At 40.8% G+C, this 23,956-nt stretch overlaps 1 protein-coding gene across 1 annotated transcript; it reads right to left on the reverse strand.

Moving 5' to 3' along the window:
* Positions 1-1,749: 1,749 nt before the first annotated feature.
* gja5a (gap junction protein, alpha 5a) lies at positions 1,750-12,842 on the reverse strand. Its single transcript, XM_039817495.1, has 2 exons — positions 12,594-12,842; positions 1,750-4,345 (listed from the first exon to the last, which is right to left on the reverse strand). Exon 2 carries the CDS (start codon positions 4,243-4,245, stop codon positions 3,085-3,087), a length of 1,161 nt encoding a protein of 386 aa, XP_039673429.1. The 5' UTR covers positions 4,246-4,345; positions 12,594-12,842; the 3' UTR covers positions 1,750-3,084.
* Between the last annotated feature and the right edge of the window lie 11,114 nt (positions 12,843-23,956).

Below are 23,956 nucleotides of genomic sequence, written 5' to 3' on the forward strand. Positions count from 1 at the left end.
TATGTAATACTATATAAAACTCAGAAAGAAGATTTTGCTGCTTATAGCCTACTCAAGCTAAATTTTGATTTAGTTTTTATAAATTAAATGATCTGAATACTTCTTCCACCACTGTATGATACCCACCTTCCGTCTTGAATGCAGTTCTTTTCTAATTTGCAAGCTCTAAGGTGTCAATCAATTGAGGTTGAAAACTACGAGGAACTTTTAAATGTTTCTGAAACTGTTTCATTTTCCATCTGATGATCATAAATGACCTGTAACAGCAAACGAGACTAACAGTAAAAAGAACGTTTTTTTATATATAGTTTTATTAATGCCTTTGCCCGGGTCCGATTTTTCCAGTAAAGTCACAAAATGATTTACGGCAGGCAGAGCGGCTCAATAGTAACACGTTGTGATGGGTCACAGATTTCGGTGTAACACCGGAAAAGCCTGTGTTTGAGTATCCAGCCAGGTAAAAAGCAGGAGGAGATTTCTCCTTTGGATTTATCTTCAGTTCGTGTTTGTGTTAGCCTACTATTTTCTCTTTGAACCACTGTAGCCTACTGGTGTGAAGCGTCCTTGGGTTTCATGAAAAGCCTATGTTAATCAAAGATAATATTAGCCTATTATTATTGGTTGCTACAACAAACTCTCGCTAATGCTTTGGCTCCTCAAACGATGCATCGGTAAAATATTCTCTTATTGTAAATAAATTATTTTCTGTCTGCAAAACCTTTATCGCATGGCCGGGTTGGTTCAGTGGGTAGAGCAGGCGCACATATACTGAGAGGTTTATACCTCGACGCTGAGGTCCAGAATTCGAATCCCACCTGTGACGATGTCCTGCATGTCATCCCCCCTTTCTCACCTAGCTATCCTGTCAAATTAAAAGCGGAAAAGCCCCCCGCAACTATATGACTGCTATATAACGCTAACTCTAAAAAGATCATTACAACAGGTGTGGTAAAACACTACCGCTTTTGTCCAAAGGGGCCGCTAGAATCAACACAAACTGAAAGTTCCTCGTAGCCACTTTAAATGCTCATTCAATTCAATTCAATTTTATTTATAGTATCAAATCATAACAAGAGTTATCTCAGGACACTTTACAGATAGAGTAGGTCTAGACCACACTCTCTAATATACAAATATCATCTTGGTTACACTTTTAAATAAATGAGGAGAGCAGACAACAAGTAGCCCTACCAGTGCATAAAAGCATCCCCTCAGCTTTACCCACAGAGAAAAGATTTTATTGAACAGCGCATGTCATCATCCATGCTACTGTTCTAATAGCCTATATATGATTCTATATAGCATAATCTTATACAGTGATGATGAAACCAGGGTAACTTTTCAGAGGTGAATCTGATCTGCAACAAACAAACAAAATGGCAGCTTTCGACTCAGCTTGTGACAGACCAAGTTGGATATCAGCGCTCAGCTTCCTGGCAGAGATGGCGAGTTTGTGTAAATATTGCACACCCTCTCCAGTCTGTCTCCTGCAGGTCCTTTCTGGTGAGAACAGACTGGTAAATGCAAATGGTGATAGGATTCTCATCTAATGCAGGAATCTATGCTCTTCAATTCCTCTTATTCATTTCAACTTAACCTTTAGTTTACAGCATTTCCGGATTTGCCACAAGGTTTGATATGGTACAAGGTGGTCTAAATGTAAATTCTCTCTGATTTAGTAAACATCTCAATGTGTTGATGTTGCATAAGAACTACTTGAATTCATCACACACCTTGAGGAAAACAGAGCAGATTGTACAGTTGATGATTTATTTATTTGTGACAGGTTAGTGATGCCATTTATTACATAAAGGTATGTGTGAAAGAACCAAAAAAGATGGACAAGATTTCTGTGTTTTAAATGCTATTTGCTGTAGGAAATATGTAGGATTGAACTCCCATTTGCAGTGGATGCTTATTTACAAACTGCTGTCATACACAGCCTGTTCAATTATTCTGCATATAGTAAGAACACCCGGAAATGAAAGGAAATACATTCAAAGACATTATAACTAAATCATACATTGCATAGAGACAAATTCACTATGTACATGATGGCTCCAGGAGAGAACGGAAAAATGTAAGTGCAATGTTGCCACCTAGTGGCCGGATCTCCTCATAACAGCATGCAAGCAGGACCTCTTCCTTTTCTTTTCCCTTGAATTCCTTTCAAAACAGGCTACATTCTCTCATTCTACACACAAAGGCAAATATATGTCAAATATGTAACTAATTAATACAGTTTTACTCTTACTTGCTGTACTGCAATCAGGTTAGCAAGTCAACAGATGGCGAAATCTAAATGTAGAGTCTTGGCAATGGCTTTTGAAAAAAAAATACATAAAAAACATGTTATATGGAAAGAGATATATTTTCACACCTCTTGTTAAGGCACTACCTTGATTCACTGCTGATGCTGCATAAAAACATCCAATTTATATACCAGCAAGCTTCACAGTTTATTGCATATTAAGTCCCTGTTTTCTCTAAATGCTTCTCTAATTTTTTGCAGCATGGAAAAGAAAACAGTTGGTTCTCTTATCTAAAGTCACAACCTATAAATAATTGAATAGTTGAGATTTGTGTCAGATATTGCTTTCTAATGAAATGGTTTCCCTAAGTCATCGCACACCAAGCATCACGTCATTCTCACTTAATAGTCTCTTTATCTCTCTTAAATTTTGGCTTTAACTGTTCAACTAAAATATAAAATGTGCAATAGTCAGGTATTACACCTGTTACCCTGTTCTCATTCAAAATGATTTTTTCTTTTGCAGTTTGGTTGTCAGTTTTTTTTAGCTCTGGGATAGATTGCTTCACAAACACTATCAGCTCACAGAGCTCACACATGTCAAGTTCATATGGTCCACTCACAGATATCAGTGTCTCTTTCTAAAGTGAACATTTAGTCCATCTTCTATAGTCAAGTGTCAGGCTTCAATGCCAGAGCTGAATAATTACAGTAATCACACTTTGACTCCTCTTTGTGTCTTCCTAAAGTGATCTTTCTGTCCCTTCTCTTTGGTTTTGAAGGCTCACCCCTCCTGCTCTCCCCCCTGTCTGCCACTCTTTTTGGTTGGGAGTCTATACTGCCAGGTCATCCTGGCGAGCCCGGCTGCTGGTCCCACTGGTCTTGCTCAGGCGGCGTTTGTCCTTAATGTAGCCGGAGTGTAGCAGAGGTGATGCGGAGCAGCTGTTGGGCAGCTCTGTGTGCGCTTGGTCGTATCTCAACCTCAGGAAATCTTCCTCGTCCTCCATGTTGTCGCAACTATGATGCCGCTCTGTGGCCAAGTTGACTGAGTTCTGCTGCAGCGCCATCCTGTTGTTGAAGGGATGAGAGGCCAAAGAGGTCATGGGGTTCATGGAGCTGGGGGCTGCCAGACACTGGCTGAAGTCAGGAGGTGGGGTGCAGGAGGCCGAGGGCAGAGGTGGGCTGTTGGGCTCCAAGGCTGCAGACACGGCCACCGTCACAGCTCTGTGGTTGCTCCTCTGCATCTTCTTGTTGAGTAAACACTTCCTGGTGCTCTTCCAGCCAAGGTGGTAGAGCTCCAACACAGAGAGCAGCAGAGACACACCGGCCACCACCAGCATGAAGATGATGAAGACATTCTTCTCTGTGGGCCGGGACATGTAGCAGTTGACAGGGTTGGGGCAAGGCCAGGCCTTGCACAGGTACAACGCCCTGAGGAACACCCCGTAGATCATGTACTGCACCACGATAAATGTCACCTCCATCACTGTGCGGATCATGATGCTCAGGATGTAAGTCTGCAGCAGTGCTCCTCTCAGGCGAACACGGCCAGTCCCATCAGATGCCATAATTTTCCTGCTCTCCCTCTGCTGGAGGTACTCCTTCTCACGCTCCAGGTCTCCTCCACCTTCCCCTCTCTCCTCCCTGTCCTCCTTCTCCTCCAGCTCCCTCCTCCGCAGCTTCTCCTCCCTGCGCACAATGTGCATGGCGTGGCCCATGTAGATGAGGGACGGCGTGGAGACAAAAACAATCTGCAGCACCCAGTAGCGGATGTGAGCGATGGGGAAGGCGCTGTCATAACACACGTTGGTGCAACCGGGCTGCTGAGTGTCGCACAGGAAATCGCTCTGCTCGTCGCCCCAGGAGGACTCGGCTGCTGTGCCCAGAACCAGGATGCGAAAGATGAAGAGGACGGTGAGCCAGACCTTCCCGACCGAGGTGGAGTGTTCCTGGACCTCCTCTAGGAAATTCCCCAGGAGACTCCAGTCCCCCATCACTGCTCACAGGCCGAACACACACCTGAGACACAAAGACTGAAGAGGGAGGAGAGAATGTGCGAAAGGAGGGTGCACTAGAGGTGAAAAGGTGAAGTCACTGAGGGGGAGGATGGACAGAGCAGAGAGCAGGGTAAAAAGGAGAAAAGAGAATCACAGACAATCAGTCAGACAGACAGCTATAGGTCCTCTATATTCCTGCAGATGAAATGACCTGGGCATGTGTGTGTGGTATCATGTGCATAAAAATAGCTTCTCTGCCTGTGAATTGCTTGAGGACTGGACACCGTGGCATGAGAACAACCAATTTCCCATGAGCGCGAGAGAGAAAGAGAGAGAGAGGAGAGAGAGAGAGAGAGAGAGAGAGAGAGGAAGTTCAGGAGTCATGTAAAAGTAAATAATTAGGTTGTTTTAAGAAAAATGACTCAATATTGTATTATGTGTGTTTACATTTCCCATGTCCAATTCCAAATTATGTATGACAGACAGATAGGGTAACAAGCAACCAAGGGGCAAGTCAAAGCTAGGAGACTTTGTCCTTTTAATGCTGTGACCTGGCCATGAGCTGCAATCTTTCTTTTGGACCATGACCAGCAGACTTCACTCATGACAGAACATCAGCTTTGATGTCCACTGTCCTCTGTGATAATAAAAACCTCCTACATGCTGCAATCTGGATCCATCTGAGAGCGTCAATCAGATATATCCCCCTCTCCAGTATGTGTGTGTGTGTGTGTGTGTGTGTGTGTGTGTGTGTGCGTGTGCGTGTGCGTGTGCGTGTGCGCTTTCACCTGCAGCATTAGTGAGAGTTTTGGGTAAGACCCAAACATGGTGGTGACAGGCTGGTGAGTGTCAGCTGAGAATGACCCTATAAGGCAGCTCACCAGACAACTTTATGGGTGCCATAACTGACCTCCATAATTGAGGGGTTAAGAAAACCCATCAAACTCTATTGACGGTTCACCTCTGACATCTAAATGCACTATGTACCTTTGCCTACTGCCAGCTTTTACTATGCAATTAGAGATAAAAGACAGATGAGTTATAACATACTGTTAGGAGGGCTAAAAGTAACAGTTTGACATGTTTTTCCAACATGTCACACATCTGAAGTTACTGCCCTACTTGGCATGGTTATAAAAACATAGTATACATTCCTCAAAAGCTGTGAGTTAAGACAAACTGTTCTTTTAATGGTGTGCCAGGTGGGAAATACAGTCTAATCACTACAATCACAAAGTGTGAAAAAAGCCAAACAGGGAGTTAATATTCTCTCTTACCACCTCTCATCTCCCTTCAAGTGTGCAGTTCCATGAGCAGTTGCTCCCATAATAAGTTACTCCCATTGTGTAGTCCACTGTGCAGGGCTTTGACTTGCCTGGCTGACACTGACACTAGTTATGTGTGAGAGAGAGATATGGTCTAAATGACCCTCAGTCTCTGTCTCCCCCTCCCTCGTTGTCTCTATGAAGTATATATATGGCAATAAGATGGAAAATCAGAGCGTTGTGCTCTTTATCTGTGAAGCATGGAGAGACGGTAAACATCCCCATCCGAACATGTGGGAGAGGAAATGATCAACCTCTATCCACGCCTAAGGCTGATACGCCAATACATAGCACAGGAAAGTTTGTGGTCTGACACTTGTTTTCCAGCATGCACATAATACCCGCTAATGTCAGATTGGTCACATTTGGAGAGCAGTTGGATTCGTGAGTTAGTGAAGCGGGTCCTCGTCCCACTCAGGGAACTGGCGCAAAGCCCTACTCGGATAAAGCTGATGATCTTAACTGGAAGTAAATCACAAACAGGCAAAGAGCTGGAGGAGGAAGGGAGTGCGAGTCCAGCCTGCACAATAGCAGGAGGTACACATTACAGCAACAACAACAGCCATGTTCTTATCATCTAACACTGACAACAGGCTTTCCTCACCTGTGCAGACATACAGTACATCTCCCCCTGGACTAATTCAAAGTTAACCTTTGAGATAGTCTCTGATTCTTTTGAATTATTATCATAACATGCTTCTGAATGTTTTGTATCAAGTACAGAATACGGTGAAAGGGATCTAGATGGCAGACAATAAAACTACTTTTGTAAAATAATGTCTTCATTTGTCATCTGTTCCTTGAGTGGTAAAATGTGAACTTGAAAATATTTGAGGGTTTACTGATCTGTCACTGGTGTGGTGCAATGATATTCAGATCCTTCAGTGGTAATACCACTATGTAAAAATATTCTTCTACAAGTAAAAGTCCTATCTTCAAAATTTTACTCAAGAAAACGTATAGAAGTATCAAAAGCAAAACTGCTAACAGAATGGTCCCTTTCATAGTGTTATGGTATTATATTATTGGATTATTATCACTGTTGAATTACCATGTAAGTAGCATTTTAATGTTGTAGCTGGCCAAGTTCATACTAAAAACAAGACTAAGTGCCTACAGCCATGCTATAGAGCTCCATGATTATGCACTTAACATTTAGCTCAAAGCAGTGCTGTGCCTAAGCTAGAATGGTAACATACTAATGTTAAACTGGTGTAATATTTACTATATTCAACATTTTAGTTTAGTGTGTGAGCGTGCTAACATTTGTTAATTATCACTGAATAGTACAGTTGAGGCTGATGGGAATGTCATTGGTTTTGCTGTTATTTATTTATAAGAAAAATAAAACAATGTGCAAGATGAAAAGTCAATGCATCCCGGAAGTCATTACAATGCACCATGAACATCTACAAAAAAATTGCATGACAATTGATCCAATCTTTGAGATCTTTTCTTCCAGACCTAAGCGGTGGAACGAGCCATGCCCCCCTATCATGGCTAAAAATCATATTTTAGAAGCTGATGCTTTATATTTAAAAGGTTATGCTGTCAAATACATTTAGTTGAGAAAAAGTACAACACTTGTCTCAAATGTAGAGGAGTAGTATAAAGTCAAAGTATAAAGTCTCTATAAAATAGAAACCCAAAGTAAAGTACCTCAACACTGTACTTAAGAACAGTACTCACCATTAGTGTAGTAAGGTGGTCTGTCAGTCTGGGAAAATACATAAAATAATACATATAGTCAGATCCACCATCAGGAATTATGGACAGGGGGAAAACATTCTCCAAATTGGGCCCCTCATCCACACCGTCCAGCACCATAGACCTTAGCATGCCCCCCCCACCCTCTGGGCCTTGGGCACGAGTCATCTGTACCCTTTGACCCCCGTGACAGCGGACCTGAATATAGTACACTAATATTCATATACAGTGGTGGGAATGGCCAATTTCCTTTTCTGAGAAAAATAGACAAAGTCATATTCAGATCAGCTGGTGAAAGGCAGCGGTCTTAGTCTCTGTCTCCTTCCCTTGACTGCCTCTTCCTGTTCTCAAAGGAAACTATCTCAAACAATATGATTTCCGAAGGACAGAAGGAACAAGGTATTAAAAGGAGGCAGGGGGGCGGAGGGGTTACAGCCAAGCGATTCCAGTGAAGCCGTAAAAGCACCTTTTGCTGTTGGTTGTCTGACATACCTGTGCTTCTGTTGGCCCTCTGGCAATAACCATGAATTTACCAGGATACACTGTGCCCTTCGCTGAGCGGTCTGGTTTGCCTGTAGACCATCATGGCTGTCATATTTGTTTATAATCTGTGTCAGAGTAATGGACAATCTGGTTATAAGGTATTTCAAAACGGTGAACTGCGCAAATGGAGTATTACGCAACTCTGAGTTATTTCTCTTTGACGTTATATCCGAGTCTCTCTCCACGCGTTTGTTTGTGTGTGTGTCCTGCACCGAGGAAGAGTGTTGGTGAGAGTTCCATGGAAACAAAGTGCTAGAGAGATATTATGATAATGTAAGCGAAAAAGTAGACTCTGTATGAACCGTAGCCAAGAACTACAGTCATTTCACCACTTCAGTATCAACTCTTAAACGTGGCTGTATTTCAATTTCCAGGCAGATCTACATGCACTGACCCTAAAGCTAGTCTGGATAGTAGCCAGGCAGCCCAGAGAAGTGAGAAAGAGCAGCTATTAAACTGCATCACATGCGAAGTGAAGGCTGTTGCTGTGACTCGCTGCAGAGCAACAGGAATAAATGTTGTGTGTTTTCACCACCCTGCAACACAACAATAAATCCTCCGGTCTGTTGGACCGGCCTCAATGTTGCCTTAGAGGGCAGTGAGTCTGGTTCAACAATCAGTCAGGACTGTGGCAGCATCTCAGGCTGGATGAAACCCCTGGATGGAAGTTTTATAGGATTATTAAGATAGGTTTTTATTGCTGTACAGTGGCACATAAAGCAATGGTTTCAGATTTACTGTATGTCTCTCACAGAATCATTGAGTACAATATTTAACCGAGTCATAACATAAGAGTGCAGAGATGGACACCATTCCTTTATTGTAGTCTTTGGTTTTTAACTCTCGGAATAGAAAAACGGATTTTCAGACCAAATTAAAAGCTGCTGATGATTAAATGTCTCTTTTCTAGTTGAGTCGATGAGTTTAAAAGCTGAACTCTCCCAAAACTAGCTGGATCCCCACAGCCTGCAGTGTATCCTCAGGCTAGGAACAACAGGGGGCAGGGTTGATTTAAACATTCCTTCAGTGAGCTGCACCTTTCAGCACTAAGCCCTGTTTGACAGACTCTGGATCCTCATAGAGGACCAGGATACACTGCTTGCTCTGCGCTTTCCTCATAAACACAGGCATTTAGATGGCAAGGTATACATTTTCTTGGCCTGCTTCTCTTTAATGGGACATGTTTAGACTAACATCAGTGGAGGTAACAGTGTTTACATGGTGTTGTGCATTAAGTACAATTGTGGCTTTATGTGTGTCCGAGAGGATGTGCTGGGGATGAAGTACATTTTTCAGCAATCTCCCAAATGATGTTAACATGCTGGCTTAAAAACCACATTACCTGATAAAGTAATTAATTGTTTTCATTAGAAAGTAAAACACAGTAAGAAAACTCATTTATTTCCTCGGAAAATGTCTACAGTATTTGACATAGAAGGACAAATTTAGCCACACAGGCTCACGCTGGAGGGCCATTTAAAAAAAAATGTGGAGAGCCAAATGTGGCTGGCTGGCCTCAGGAGATTCTGGAGTAGTACATTCTTTATAACTACATGGCCTGATCATTTGTTCTAAATCAGATTTTTTTTGTATATTGTGACTTTATGGCTGCATTATCTCTGCTTTGAGTGTATTACAATAACAATACATGTAGTTCTGAGAAATGTATTACCTGATGCATTCGTGTTGAGGTGTGTTTTTATTAACCACTGTTAATGTCGCAATCTCATGCCAGGAGTTTAATCACTGCTAATGTTTTGGCAGTGTTTGTTTTCAACTCAATAAAAACTGCTGAGAAACTATATACAATACTGGTTTATTTTATTTGATGGACCTCATTCCTTAAACTGAATCTAAATGGCTTTTAGTGAGTAGTTCCACCTCTGGAGAAACATGCTTTATGCGTTATCAGTAATTATACAGTATATTTCACAGTCATCATTGTTCTCTGTATCACAAAGTTGGATGGTTTAAAATGAATAATAACCTCATAATATTCATCCATACCTCTCTGTTAAAGCTTCCAAACTAATTTATTTCTCTTCCCTCATTGAAATCTTGTACAAGTTAACTACTTAACCTAAGAAGAAATATTTCAGCTGCCCTTTTTAAAATTAAATGACCTGAAAATCTTTCTCAAGCTGGATTCTTTCATTTACCTCATTAGATATAATGCTTTATGATGGAAGTTTTTATGACTTTTGTAATTAAAAAAAAAATTCTATTTGTCACTTGATTGTTGGTTATCTGACTTATTGTTTCTTGTATGACATTTGTGTGGTTGTCTGACTATATATATATTTTTTGTTCCCAATTCTATCCTGAAAAAGACACTCCCTGACTGGGTTACTAATGTAGATCAAACTCTAAATTACAGCTCATATTAAATGACCTCCAAACAAAAAGCCCCTGCCAGGAGCTCTATAACCAAAATATCTTTGCCAGTAACAGTTCACTTTGCAGTGTTGTGACAGCTCAGCAATGTTTCAGTGAACAGCCACAGCGGAGCACGAGGAAAATGTCAATCCAACGCCACAACTGCTCTGCGCTAACACATTTATACACAGGTTGCATCAGTCTCAGCTGACATCAACAGACCTGCATACAGGATGCCAAACATACCCAGGTGGCAGTTATTCAGCTCAGTGATTATTTTGACTCTGTGATTGAAGCTGTTTCATAATGGAGTGAATAATGAAGAAAACAGTAGGCTTATTTATTTCACATAATGTGTCAAGGTTCAAGCTGAAAAGCTGTGCTTTATATATGAAGCATGGCTTTTAAACTTGAACTTTAACACATGTTGAGGGTCAATCCCAGTATGCATTGCAGCAGTTGTTTAGCTGCAGGCCAGCAGGGGTGGCGTGCGTATCTCTCCCATGTGTGCCGGGATTACGATCAAGGATAAGCATGTGTAAGTTTAGCAGTATTGGTGTGGTGGAGGCTGAGTTAGGGATAGTGTGACCTACAAAGTGGCTCTGATGCAGGATGAGGGGGAGAATACCTCCCACTCATGCGAGTCACCTGTTGCCACCACTTGCAGGCCAGCATGGATCTAGGCTGCCATATATCAGTCACACCAGCAGAAACCGGCGGGCCGATGTGCTGCCTGCTACCTTACATGGCTGTCTGGCTCTTCATCTGCCCACTACTGTACACAGACCCACAGCCATGTTATGATCTATTGTTTAGCTGCATATGGCATTACACTGGAGCCCTCAGGCCAGGCAGCTGCAAGGTGTTTCATGGAGGAAAATTCTGACTAACACACTCCCGACTGAAATTCTTGGATGTCTGCTTTTTTGGGCGAGTGACAGATTAAATGTGTGGCTTGTGTTGATTGTTTTTATTTTGGGTTTATCTTTTTATTTTATTTTGAAGACTATGTAGTTAGTGATGTAAATCCATTCTTGGCAATGGACACAATATCACTTGATCAGTGAGCCTGTAATTTTTTTATCTATTGCTTTACATGAATCACCTGCTGTTTAGCTCATTATATTTGATTCCACTGAAATATAAAGTATTTTTTTGACTGTGCTGGGAGCTGGGATTCACACTAATATCAGTGCTGGGGTTTTTCAGTGTTGATGTTTCTTCAGTTTCAAACAAGAAAACAGTGACACAGACTTAGGTAGAAGAACTTGAAGTTACTGAGTCTGAGATTTGTTGTGGATAATCATTTAAGTGACAGCACATTATTGACTTTTTGTAATCTTGTCTAGAATCATATATAATCATATATTTTGTACCTCTAGCACAGTTCTGACGTACTTTTACTTTACTCAAATATTTAAATTTTTTGCTACTTTTCAATTGTGCTCTAAAATATTGTTTTAGACTTTTTTACTAAATTTGATAGCTACGGTTATTTTTTATTTTTCAGATATAGATGATACAACATGTATATGAGCATAGAAATAATACATTGTTTGCTTGTGCTAAACTACTCAATAGTATAAAATAGGCAGAATCAGCTCCACCACAGCCAGCACATTCAAATGCTCCTAACATGTTAATGCATAGGTCATAATAATCCAATAGTATGATATATACCAATGTAGCAATAACCAAGGTCATCTTACCTTTACCTTTATTACAAGACTTTGACACTGTGATATTAATACATTTACTTAGGTAAATAATCTGAATACTTCTCCCACCAATGGTTTATAGAATTTAAAATAAAAAGATTGCATCAGACTTATCAGTGTGTGGCTTTCACCCCCTTAGTGTGCATTTTCCTTTTAGTTCTTTTTACCAATTTTCAAGCATTCACATTTTGGTGAATTGGTTAATACATTTGTGCTTACACATTTTGTCAATTCAGATTAATGAACAACTGTATAAAACAGCTTGTGCCCCCTGACACACCGCAGAGGTAACAACTCCTCATACAGTTTGTGCACATTGCTGGTCGCTCTATGTTTTAAGGTCTCCAGTGCTGCACTTTGTTTGAATGTATTTGTCTCTTATGAGAGTTATGAGCAGAGAGGAGAGTCAGACAGACAGAGCGAGATGAAAGGAACGAGAGCGAGTAGGGTGACAGCTGTACCTGCCAGGGAGGACAGGGACTCCAACACACACCAGGCTTCCCATTCCATCGTCCCAGCTCTTCAAGATATCATCTCCTTCTCAGAGACTTCATCGCTAAGAGTCCAATGCAGTTTTGTACCAGGATGCTCAAAATGTTTATCTAAATGTCTGCATCCTTTTAATCATTCACCTGAGTAATAAGAGTTGTAGTTTTGTGATAACTTGCTGGCTTACCTGCTTTTTTGCTGCAGGAAAGTTGTCTGGAAGGCTGTTTTTTGATCAAGTAGCAGGTCCTTATCTGATGGGACAATTCTTCCTTAAAGTCAGTGGACAAATGGCAGGTGATGATGCAGAGATGAGCAGACGACCACAGGCTCACAGTGCGATGGAGGGACTACCTTCTTCTTGTGAACATCAAAAGGATCTGGCTCTTGAGGATGGCGTCTGAGCTCAGCGTCGTCCCAACGCCAAACTGTTAGTCCACTCAGGGGGCACGAGAAGAAAAGCAGGGGCATCACAAGAGAGTGTTTCCCCCCCCACGGCCCTCCCTTCTGTCTCTCCTCCTCCATCTCCTCCTCTTCCTCCCCCCCCCACTCCCCCTTTATTCTTACATCCATGGTGCTCTATTTTTTGCTGGGAAGCATTCTTCGGCAACGGGAGGGGAAGTGGAATTGTGTTCTGGGATCAATGGCAATTCCGCTCAGAGAAAACGTCCAGAGTGCTCTTATTTACTGTGTGATCAGGTTTACAGCTCTGTTGTCTGTGCTGTATTCAGTGCCAGGCACGGAGAAATTCCTATAAAGCAAGATTTCAAAAAAAGCGTACAAAAAATGTAATTCTAATATTAAGATGCTTAAAGCCTTTCTGTGTTTATCCATGTTTTGTTCTATTGATTCTGAAGTATGTTCAAGCAAAGACAAACTGAAAAAGAATGGAATGAATCTATTAAAAATGGGATTTGTGCTTTATTTTGGAGACAATTCACAACAATCTGGATTTCCAGAAGCTACAAATAAACCAGTAAACACAAAAGAAACAGTCATGAAGTCAGGTGTTATCTTAAAGGTTTTGGTGAAAATACTGTACCTGCTTTGTTCATCTGTTCATCTGTTCGTCTCTCTGGCCTCACTCCTTCTCTAAAAAAGGCGCCAGCACGAGGTCTGAAGCCACTTGTTGAAGTTTGGGATGCGAACATAGACAAAACTCAAAGAGCTCAGCTTCCTCCTCTGTTCCTTGTCTGCTGTATGGGGTGTGAGTATTAACCCAGGACAATCTCTCTGCTTCACAGCCTGCAGATACATGCTGCATTATATAATAGGAATCTTTTAGGTTTGATTTCTCCTTGCTGAAGGGCCAACGTGTATTCAAATGGCAGTAATTGTGTGGTGAGGGCAAACAGTACATATGAGCACTCACACACGGACAGACCATTCTAATGTACATTCACTGATGGTGTGACTTTAATGCTACATTTGCATTGTTCTATGATTTGGCCAACATTACATCTGTCACTTGTGTCAAATTTACTCTTTTCTTCCTATTCATTTGGAATAAATAGTTCAAGATTTTGGGAAATATGCTTGTTGACTTTCTTGCCCAGAGTTAGAGGAGAGGAATGAAACCATTCTCATGTTTGTCTGGTGAATGTAAAGGCACTGCCAGAAGCTTGCTATCTTAGCTTAGCTCTAAGACTAGAAACTAAACTTTCAAACTATTTCTAAACTATTTCAAACCACAGTGTTTCCCTAATTTTAACAAAGTAGTTATATTAAGGCAAAACCCAGTTGTTTTGTGTGTATAAACTGAACCAAACCTTCACCATAGCAAATTAAGATTAGGAAATGACATTCAGGATTGGTTTCATTTTTGGAAATGCCATGTTGTCTTGTCTTGGTGTCGGCGTCACAGCGGAAAAATTTGCCATACTGAAGGGCATGGACCAAGGGTGTATTTCATTGTTTGATTTGAAGGCTCATTGGGATTTTGTTACCTTGTGACAGAGTTAGGCGAGCTGTATCACCATTTCCAATCTTTGTGCTAAGTTAACAAAATGTTTTTATTGGAGGTATTGAATCACGGTTAAAAGAGAAACAACATTGCTCTCACACCTAACACCCCTGTAGACACCTGTATTTTGTAATAGTGTATATATTTGTGTTTATGTATGTCACAACAATGTTACTGCGATGTCCATATCAAATAAAATACAAATTAAAGAGACTTCAAGAAACTTAGCTAATCGGTGTCTGGCGGTAAATTCATATGTAATGAACATACATGAGAGTGGTTCATTTTTCTAATTTAACTTTTAGCAAGAAAGTGAATATGTGTATTACCCTAAATTAACCCCAAACTATTCCTTCATTTCAGTGAACAGTAAGTTGTTACTTTAGTGCAATCAAAGACACCCCTCATTCTTGCTCTTTACTTAATTTTCTTCTCCCTGCTGATGTCATGGCCTAATCAGTGATGTCTACTCACTGAATGTCTAAATTCTCCTCTCGAACAACTGCGTCTTTGACCGCGGAGCAGAGAAAATGTTTATGTATTAATAGCAGGAGAAACCATACCAACCAGGATCTCATGACAAACCCTGCCAGATCTGTGGCCGGGAGCTGTGACCCTGATACTTCATCTCTGCTGTATCCCTCCAAAAATATTCCATCTGGTTATCTGTTGGATTCGTTCTCTTTCTTGCTCTTTCAAGACAAAACTAAGCATCTTTGTGAGGACTGCGTCAGAGTGATACATCAACATGGACTAATGCTAAAACACTTTTCTTCCATCTAAAAAAGGTTACTGTTCATCGGTAAGAATTTCCTGTGATTTCCGAGTTTCCTTAAACAAAAGTCCATGGAGCACCTAACATCCCCTCAGGCCTCAGTCAGCGACACCGTTTAATGGAGTGTTTGAAGGGATGGAAAAGCTGTTACTTATTCCTAATTATGTAGCCTTCCTCAGTTTAAAGTCTACTCTGACTTTTCCGTTGTGCTGCTCATCAGGATGGATTTAGAAGTGGAACAGCATTCACACAGAAAATCAGCATGAAGTGATTTGTAACAAAGAAGTGATGTTCCACGACTTCCCTTAATCTCATCTATTGCAGCTTCACAGTGGTGCCAGGATGAGGACTGATTGTATGTGTGTGTGTGTGTGTGTGTTACGGAGAGATTAAGAGCAAGAGAAGGGAGACAGCAACTATGTGTGTTTATGTGTTCCCCAGTGTGTGAACGTAGTGTATGTGTACTTGAGTGTTTGATGGAAAAAGCGCACACTGCCAGGATGCATTAGTGTAACCCACCCTGCCCGCCCACCAGCCTGACCCCTGCCTGCCATTCTGCTCGTGACACAAACCTATTTCAGCCCTGCCTTACCGCTGTCTGAGGGAAGCCAGGCTTGATAGAAACGTGCTGCTGAACAGCCATCACAAACTCATGAGCACTTCCCTAACTCATCTCTGTAATGCACTGGTGGCTGCTAATATGACAGTAAAATGTAGCATGAAACTCCAGAGTGGGAAAGAAGAAATAAAGAGAAGAAAAACTCAAGGTTGCTTTAGTTGAGGCGACAAACTAACTAACAAACTGTGGGAGAGATCCACAGCAATGGCATGTTGTTGTACACGGACCAATGTGGTCATCAGTCAAAAACATCCTAATACCTTCTTTTGTGTTTTATTCATTTGCTTTGGCCCTTTTCTCCTTTTCTTTTTTTCCTTTGCACATTTGTCTTCTGGGAACCATTTTCTCTTTTATTATAATTTGTTGTATTAATGAAATGCAAAAACAATACATCAGTTTTTCACAGTCTTCAGGTCTGTTTTTTTTTTCTTTTTTAACTTTACTTTTATTAAAATGCATGTGTTAATGCTTAAGCCCTTGAACGAACTGAGGGTACCACCTTCTAATCAGACATACTTGATGAATCTAAGGGCTCTATGGAAGGTAGATCAACTATTTATTAATTCTTTTTAACTCAGCAATGAGTCATCTTTAAAGGGCAAGGGTTTATTGCCATGTTGTAAAAAAAGTCCATTTGGTTGGTGGATATCCTCCTCCAGCACAATTTGTGTAAAGGACAGTTTGACCACATGTGAAGCTACAGAGCATCTGAAACAATATTAATTTATTTTCCTTTTTAACATCTTATAACTTAAAAAATTTAAACTTAAAAAATCAGGCTGGCGGTGTTCTATATTTCTCCATACATTTCGACTTCCCTACCCTGTGTGTGGCCACGGCCCTGAATGAATGGGTTCAGGTTCAAGGGAACTATTTTTAGCTGTTGATTAATACACATATTGTGTGTTTGTGAGTACTCATGGCAGGACAGTGTATGTGCAATTGACTCAAAAGAAACTTCAGTGCCCACGTTCAAGCATGTCACTCATTGATGTGTTTTCAATAATTTTTCATGATAACAATGGAGCTCTATAGCACAGAGGAAAAAGCTATAACAGGCTTTGGCTACTCAGGCAATACTTGTTCGTAGGATCAATTAATTGTCAACTTGCAGCTCTTACATATATATTCATCAATACTGCATTGGACATTAATTATTATCAATTAATACATCCATTTGTTACCATTTATAAATCCTATGAAGTATGGGAGACAGGTTCCTACTATCTCAGGACAAGTGACACCAACTGTATGAGTGCATTTATCTCTGTTTATTTGGTGTCAGTAAAGGAACATCAACACCAATCCTCATGCTCTTCTCATCAAAATCTTTATCTTTTAAACCCGATTACTAATAAACCAGTGCTGCTCTGTTGACAAGCCGACCCAGAGAAGACAGCACATGGTCACATGCAGCAAATGACTAGCTGTGCTGTTTTGCTCATGGGTGACAAAGCTTTGAGCCAACAGGTGAGGGATTGCAAAAAGCTGACAAGGCAGACGGTCGGCCGTGCATTTCAGACTTTTGTCACTTGAGACTCTGTTTCCAACACTGTCTGCAGATTTAGACTGATGCTATTCTTACCAGCTGATCTGTGACCCTGCCACTGACTGGAGGCATTGATGACAAAGAGCTTTATGAAGGCATATTTGGGTCATACATGCATTAGCCTACTGTGTGTGACCCATATAATGCCAGGTTTGTAAAGCCTCCTCAACGTTTACAAGGTATATCACAGCACAGTTAAGTGGATTAGCCTATCCCCAGTGCTTTTCCTACAAGTCAAAATGTCTGCTGTGAAAAGAACCTGTTGGCCTCAAATATCCAGTATCAGCCGGGATGTTTTTATATCAAAGGATTTTATAAGATTACTCTGTTTCTTTGTGCAGAGTCATAACTGATGGTTTAACAAAATGAAAGCAAACAAAACCCTGTCAGTTCCTCCTACGCCCTACTAAGAACAAGGTTATCAAGATATGGAGAGAGCCTGAGGAAACATGGACTCTTAATGCCACCACTGTGGAGTTACAGCATCCCAGTGTGCAGTCGCGGAGAAGGAGCAGCCTAAACAAATGCAGGAAGAGGGATATCTACAAGACCCCTCGCCCAAGACAACTAATATGAGGACAGACGGGTGCTGTGTGTGCACGCGCATGCGTGTGTGAACAGATTGACTTTGTCCAGCATATATGTTTTATGTGTTTACGATGACTGAAGACAGACAAGGGGTGTATGTGTGTTTATGTGCCCACCATACATCCCTGAAAACAAACAGTGAATGAAAGGACGGTATTGTTCATCAGGTCCAGCAGACTTGCGGCATGCAGACACCGGCCAAGGGCAACGAAAAGGCCTTTCAGGCTTTTAATACAGCCTCTTCCTCTCTGCTGAACCTTTGACTGGAATGATTCTGAATCAAATAAATAAAAGTCAAAAGGGCAGTTTTACAGCTGATTTGACAAATTAAATAAAATCATGATCGTTTTGTATTTTTTGGGGCAGCTTAGCATGTTCTCTGTCTTATAGACTTTACGATGGCAATGTTTTATGACTTCCTGTTGGTCCTGGTCATTGTTAAAGTGACTCTGCTTCAGTGGAGGAAACAACATTAAATTATAAATCATTTCTCTTACCCACTGAACATGTGTGAGAAACTCTTGTGGGTGTTCGCTGGTGGATGGTTGACCGTGTGTGCTGGCACTCCTATCCGTAGATAACATTGTGTTGGGCGGCTGGCTGACTTTGGGGACCTGGAGGCATGAAATCATCCTGTGTCAGGCCATGTGTTCCCGCGATAGAGACAAGGAGGGTGTTACCCTCCTCTGAAATCTACCTCGAGCCCTTCAGGCAGCTCTTCCTGTCCTGAGCGATATGTACGCCCACAGTTTTCCCTCTTACACTGCATTTCTCAGGAACCTTAATAACCCTTCATGCAGTTTTATCAATAACATTTTTGTTTTCTCACAAGTTCATAAGTCCATTAACAACCTCTGACTGCTTCCCATATGGATATTCCCAAGGCCAGTGTCCTGAGTATCAATGAGTAATTTTAGCTTATCATATGAAAGCACGTGAAGACTTGGTCTCAAATGTTGAAGCTGTTCTAATCAATATTTATTTATTAACATGACTATTTGTACATGTAAAGGGTTGCTTACAGTTAAAGTAATACTCACCGGATTGCACTACAACTGTATTTCTGGTCTGTTATCATTTTTGTCTATTTGTATTATAATTCATTTGATCTTTTGATTCTATCTTGATTGATATTATTTAGTCTTTCCTAAATTGCTCGAAGTTTTTTTTTTGCCTATGTAAGGCACTTTGAATTGCCTCTGTGAAACATGAACAATTTAACTGAGAAATATGCAATACATAGTTAGATCTGAGTTGAGCACTGGACTGAGAATGCCAGTTACTTCCAGTAACTACGTTCAAGCATTATGCTCTTCTGTCAGTCATCGTCTTAAACCTGCCCCATGTGAGATAAACGGTTGTGATTGGTCCATCCAGATTCTGGATGGCCTGAAATCTGTTTGAATGGGAGGGGGGCCAGGTATTATTTGCCAGAGCCAATGAAACATGAGCTAATTTCCAGGCTACAGTAGGTCATTATGGGAAACATCGAGGAAATCACTAAGTTGATGAGTCAAGCTGTGGGAAAGTGTGAACAACAAGCAACACAAACAAAACAATGCTAATATACAGGAGTCCTTCCTGCCTGTCTCCAACCATCACCTAAACCCCTCAGTAGTCATCCTAAACTTCACTCTCTCTCTCATCCAGCTTCTTATATCCAGGCAGCAATTACATCCTCCCTCCAATAACGCCTCCTGTCTGCCCTCCACCCTCCCCTTCTCCATTGTGTGCACATCGATTCTCCTCTCCCTCCCATGGTGCCCGGCATACACAAAGAGGAAGCAGCCCTTCCACTTCCTTCTTCGCTGGTGAGAACAATTTCTGCCTCGTCTCTCACCCCCGTCTCTCTCTCACTCTCTCTCTCTCTCTCTCTCTCTCTTAAACCCAGACTACATCCAGCTGACAGTATGAGACCAATATGTTATATGTGTTGTTGGCTCTCTTTTGTTTTGTAGAGATGCCTTGGGGCATACACAACTAATAAATAAACTTATAATTATAATACATTATATTTATAGAGCACTTTTATGAACGAAAGTTGCAAAGGGAATTAAGTTCCTTTACAACATGAACACACTTACAATAGTATATTAAAAATACAGAATCAAAACATGATAAATCTTATAAATCAGTAAAATAATGACGGGCAAAAAATATAGAAAATTGGAGAATTAATTAAATCTAGAAGGGCACTCAGAGAGTGCAGCCCTCTGTCAAAGCATGTCGTTTCTCACAATGTTGATGGAGTGTGAATTTTCCCAGTCAAGAACACATTTTTCTGATTATTCCGACATCACATGAATGCAACACATATGAAAGTAAAAAATAATTTGTGTATCTGCCCCAGTAATTCGGATCCTCTCCAAAATGTAATGGGTTCTTCCTTGGTACATCCTTCGACCAAGTTTAATGAAAATCGAGTCAGTAGTTGTTCCGTAATCCTGCTGACAGACAAATAAACCAAAAAGCAACCAACAAACAAACAAACGGACAAACCGTTACTTTAAGTATTTCTTTTTTTGCTTGTAACTGCCTCCAAATCCCAAAATGTTCTCCCACAGTGAGCTAGGCACAGTGCGATAGGGGCACTATCATAAATGTTGGGATAGTAGCAAATATCATGTGTGACGAACACGCTCAACTCTTTTCTTTCTCTTTTCTGAGTGTAATGCACTGGTGCAAGAGCCTCCAAACTGACACATAACGCAAAAGTCTGCACACTATTACTTTTACAGAAAATATTTAGTGTGCAGCACTGTTTTGGGCTGAGCCCTTCTCCAGCATACTGTCATACTACAGTATACTGACATCAGACCACACACAGGTGGCAGCAATAAACAATCAATGAATTGATTAGTCAGCCAGACACATCTGGTGCAATTAGCAACAACAGGATCAGGAAATGCGATTGAAAGGAATTTTACAATGAAAGCACAAATAAATAAACAGCATAAAACAAACTGAACTAAGTATTGTCCACGAGATGATACATTGGTTACATTGGCTGCTGCGTGAGTCACTGAACGTGTCAATGAGTGAGTATGCAGGGAGTGCTTTCACAAAATCAGGCCCCATGTACCCCTTTCCCCATAAAAACAGGGAAGCAGGTACCAACAAGGTACTGTTTAAATTCTACCGTTTTTTTCTAATAATTTGAAGTTACTATTTGGTGGTTACATTTGATGGTGTATCAAATCTTGCTTACAGGATCCAAGAAAGGACAGGCACTAAATCAAAACGTGTTCGCCAAACTTCCCTGGAGAAACATCACATGCATTTCAGATCTGAACACCAGACTCACACACACGAATGTGCGCATACTGTAAGACAATAGGGGCCCCAGTTTAACAACCGAGTCCCTTTTTACAGACACAGGAGGGTGGTGTGCGCTTGTGTTGTAGCAGGACATGGAAGGGGAAACCTTAAGCACAAATGCAGGTAGTGAGTCCAAACAGTCCAATCTCCTCACCATTTAAATACACCGCTTTCTTTTGTAATCTTACCAACGATCAATCTGTATTTAACTCTCCAACAAACTGTCATACAATAGCCGGTGAAAAATATTTACTGAGGAACAAACTTTAATTTCTGAACGCCACTTTTTATTCATAATGACGCATTTTACTCTTTTAGCTCTAAACTTTTGTTTTGTGCACAAGTTCCTGTAGTAAAGTGTGTTTAACAGGCCTGGTTATACTCTTCCATGCTCTAAACGACCCTGTCCCATGAGACTATCGTCTGTGTGAGCAGTTGAGCACAGGAGGGACAGTGGGCTGGTCCAAATTCAACAAATCTGACCTCCTGAACACAATGGTCGAACCCAAGTCCAGCTGGGCGGCAAGAACTCTGCCCTCAAAAACACAATGCAGTGGCTTGGGACCAGATGTGACACATGTTGTAGGACCTCTGTGTGTGTGTATGTGTGTGTGTGTGTGTGTGCATCAATGTACCTCATATGAGTGTGTCTGTACATACGTGTGAGTACATATAAGCATGCATTTAAACTCATTCTGACTGGCATACTGTACAATTCTGTCTCAGTTTAAGATTACAGGGTCAAGCTCCTAAAGTGCAGCAGTTTTCGTTGGCTTATACTGAAGCGAGAAGCCAGTGTCACCGTTGTTTATCTAGTGAATTTTGGATGCCTTTGCGAATAGTTTCAAACTTTCTCACCATTGCAGGAAATAAACGACTGCTTGGCTCTCAGAGGATATGAGAACTTGCCGGAGAAGAATGTTCACACTTGTGAAAGTGAGAGAGAAAGGTCTGTGTAAAAGCGGTTGTGTAACAAAGGAAAGCTGCTTGGTAAATTGTTGGTATCTTGATGTCTAATAGCTCTATTAAAAACAAAAGGAAGTGGCTATAAACAGATGACTCATGAAAAGAGGAAAAATGAAGGCTTTGTCAATGAGGCAGTAGGTCACTAAAACACAAAGACAAATGATGGCACACATATGGCACACATATGTATGGACTCATGTTTGCACACTGAACAAACAAGTGTTTAGAAACAAGTGGATCTTTGTATTTAAGCGTAAGCCTTGTGCCATTGAGGTCTTAGTGATGAGCTATGTCATGGGACTCAGCGCTGCCCCCAGGTCACGTATCTGTGAAGGGCATCGCTGATATCATCTCTTTAAACCCGCTGTGAATGCCTCCTTTCTGTGTATGTGACACTATGTATGACACAGACAATTAAAATAGTGTGCGAGAAAAAAAAGACACAGAAAGCGCTTAGGCACATGAGCTTGGAGACATGAGGTTTTTTTTTTGCCTCAAAATGCTGTGTGGTCATGTCAATTTTGAACACTATCATTTAATGCAAATCCATGTGATATATAATATAAAATAAATATAATACAATATAATAAATAATTCTTTGAATTAGGTAAAAGTAGTAATATCTCAATACAAAAGCACTATACTACTTTTCAGATTACAATTTTTCATACCCTTCCTAATCAGTATAAAACATGTGTCTCCAAATTTGATTTTGAATTAGAATTTTTCTAAAAACTGAAGGATGAAGTGTGTTGAGAAAATTCTCTAAACTACTTTAAAAAACATGGATCAGCTGGAAATGGCATTCTCGCAAAGCTGAAAACGCTACAAATGTGATGATTTTATAGAATATGATGCATCACTGTCATTAAACTACCCAATAATGTAATCCAAATTGACTCATACACATTGCCTTTTTCTGCAGAATGAGTATCCTTTTAATTTTGATACTTAAAGTGGCTATATATGCAACTTTCACTTTGTGTCGATTCTAGCGGCCACTTTGGACAAAAGCAGTAGTGTTTTTACCACACCTGCTGTCGTAAAGGTCTTTTCTTTACGGTGCTGTATTACTCACTGTATATTACTGAGTTAGCGCATTTCATTAAACCCGATTACGCTTTACACAAGTACAGGGGGACAAGGGAAAAGAAAATGTAGGCCAACACAAACACGGACTAAAAGGGATAAAACGTCCATGCTAAATGGAAGGGAGACTTAATTTAATGTTGGCTAATGACGTACAACCACATCGCGAATTGTAAAGTTATTTCATGAATGAAATAGACACATTACATACCTGAGGGCCAATTCTGAGACGTTTTTGAATCATTTACAATCCAGTAATTGTCTCCATCTGTTGAAAGCTCGACTGAGTGTGATACGGTTTTTGCCCGTCGTCTGTCGCTCTCCCTTTTAGCTTTTAGTTGTTCTTCATTTAATTGCCTTCTTTCCTGTGATGATCCTGCCCCAGTATCAGCCATAACTGCAACAGATAACTTCTAAAATAAAATTAAAATACAAAAAGAAATCTCCTGTTACCTTTTACCTGGCTGGATACACTAACAAAGGCTTTTATGGTGTTCAGACGTAATCTGTGACCCGTCAAAATGTGTTAATGTAGCGCCGTCTCCCTGCCGTAAATCATTTTGTGACTTTGCGGGAAAAAGGGGCAGAGGCCTTAATAAAAACTGTATCAAAATAGTGTTCTTTTCACTGTTAGTCTTGTTTGCTGTTACAGGTCATTTATGATCATAAGATGTAACATTACACAG

This window comes from Perca fluviatilis, chromosome 12, assembly GCF_010015445.1.
Source record: "Perca fluviatilis chromosome 12, GENO_Pfluv_1.0, whole genome shotgun sequence".
NCBI lineage: Eukaryota > Metazoa > Chordata > Actinopteri > Perciformes > Percidae > Perca > Perca fluviatilis.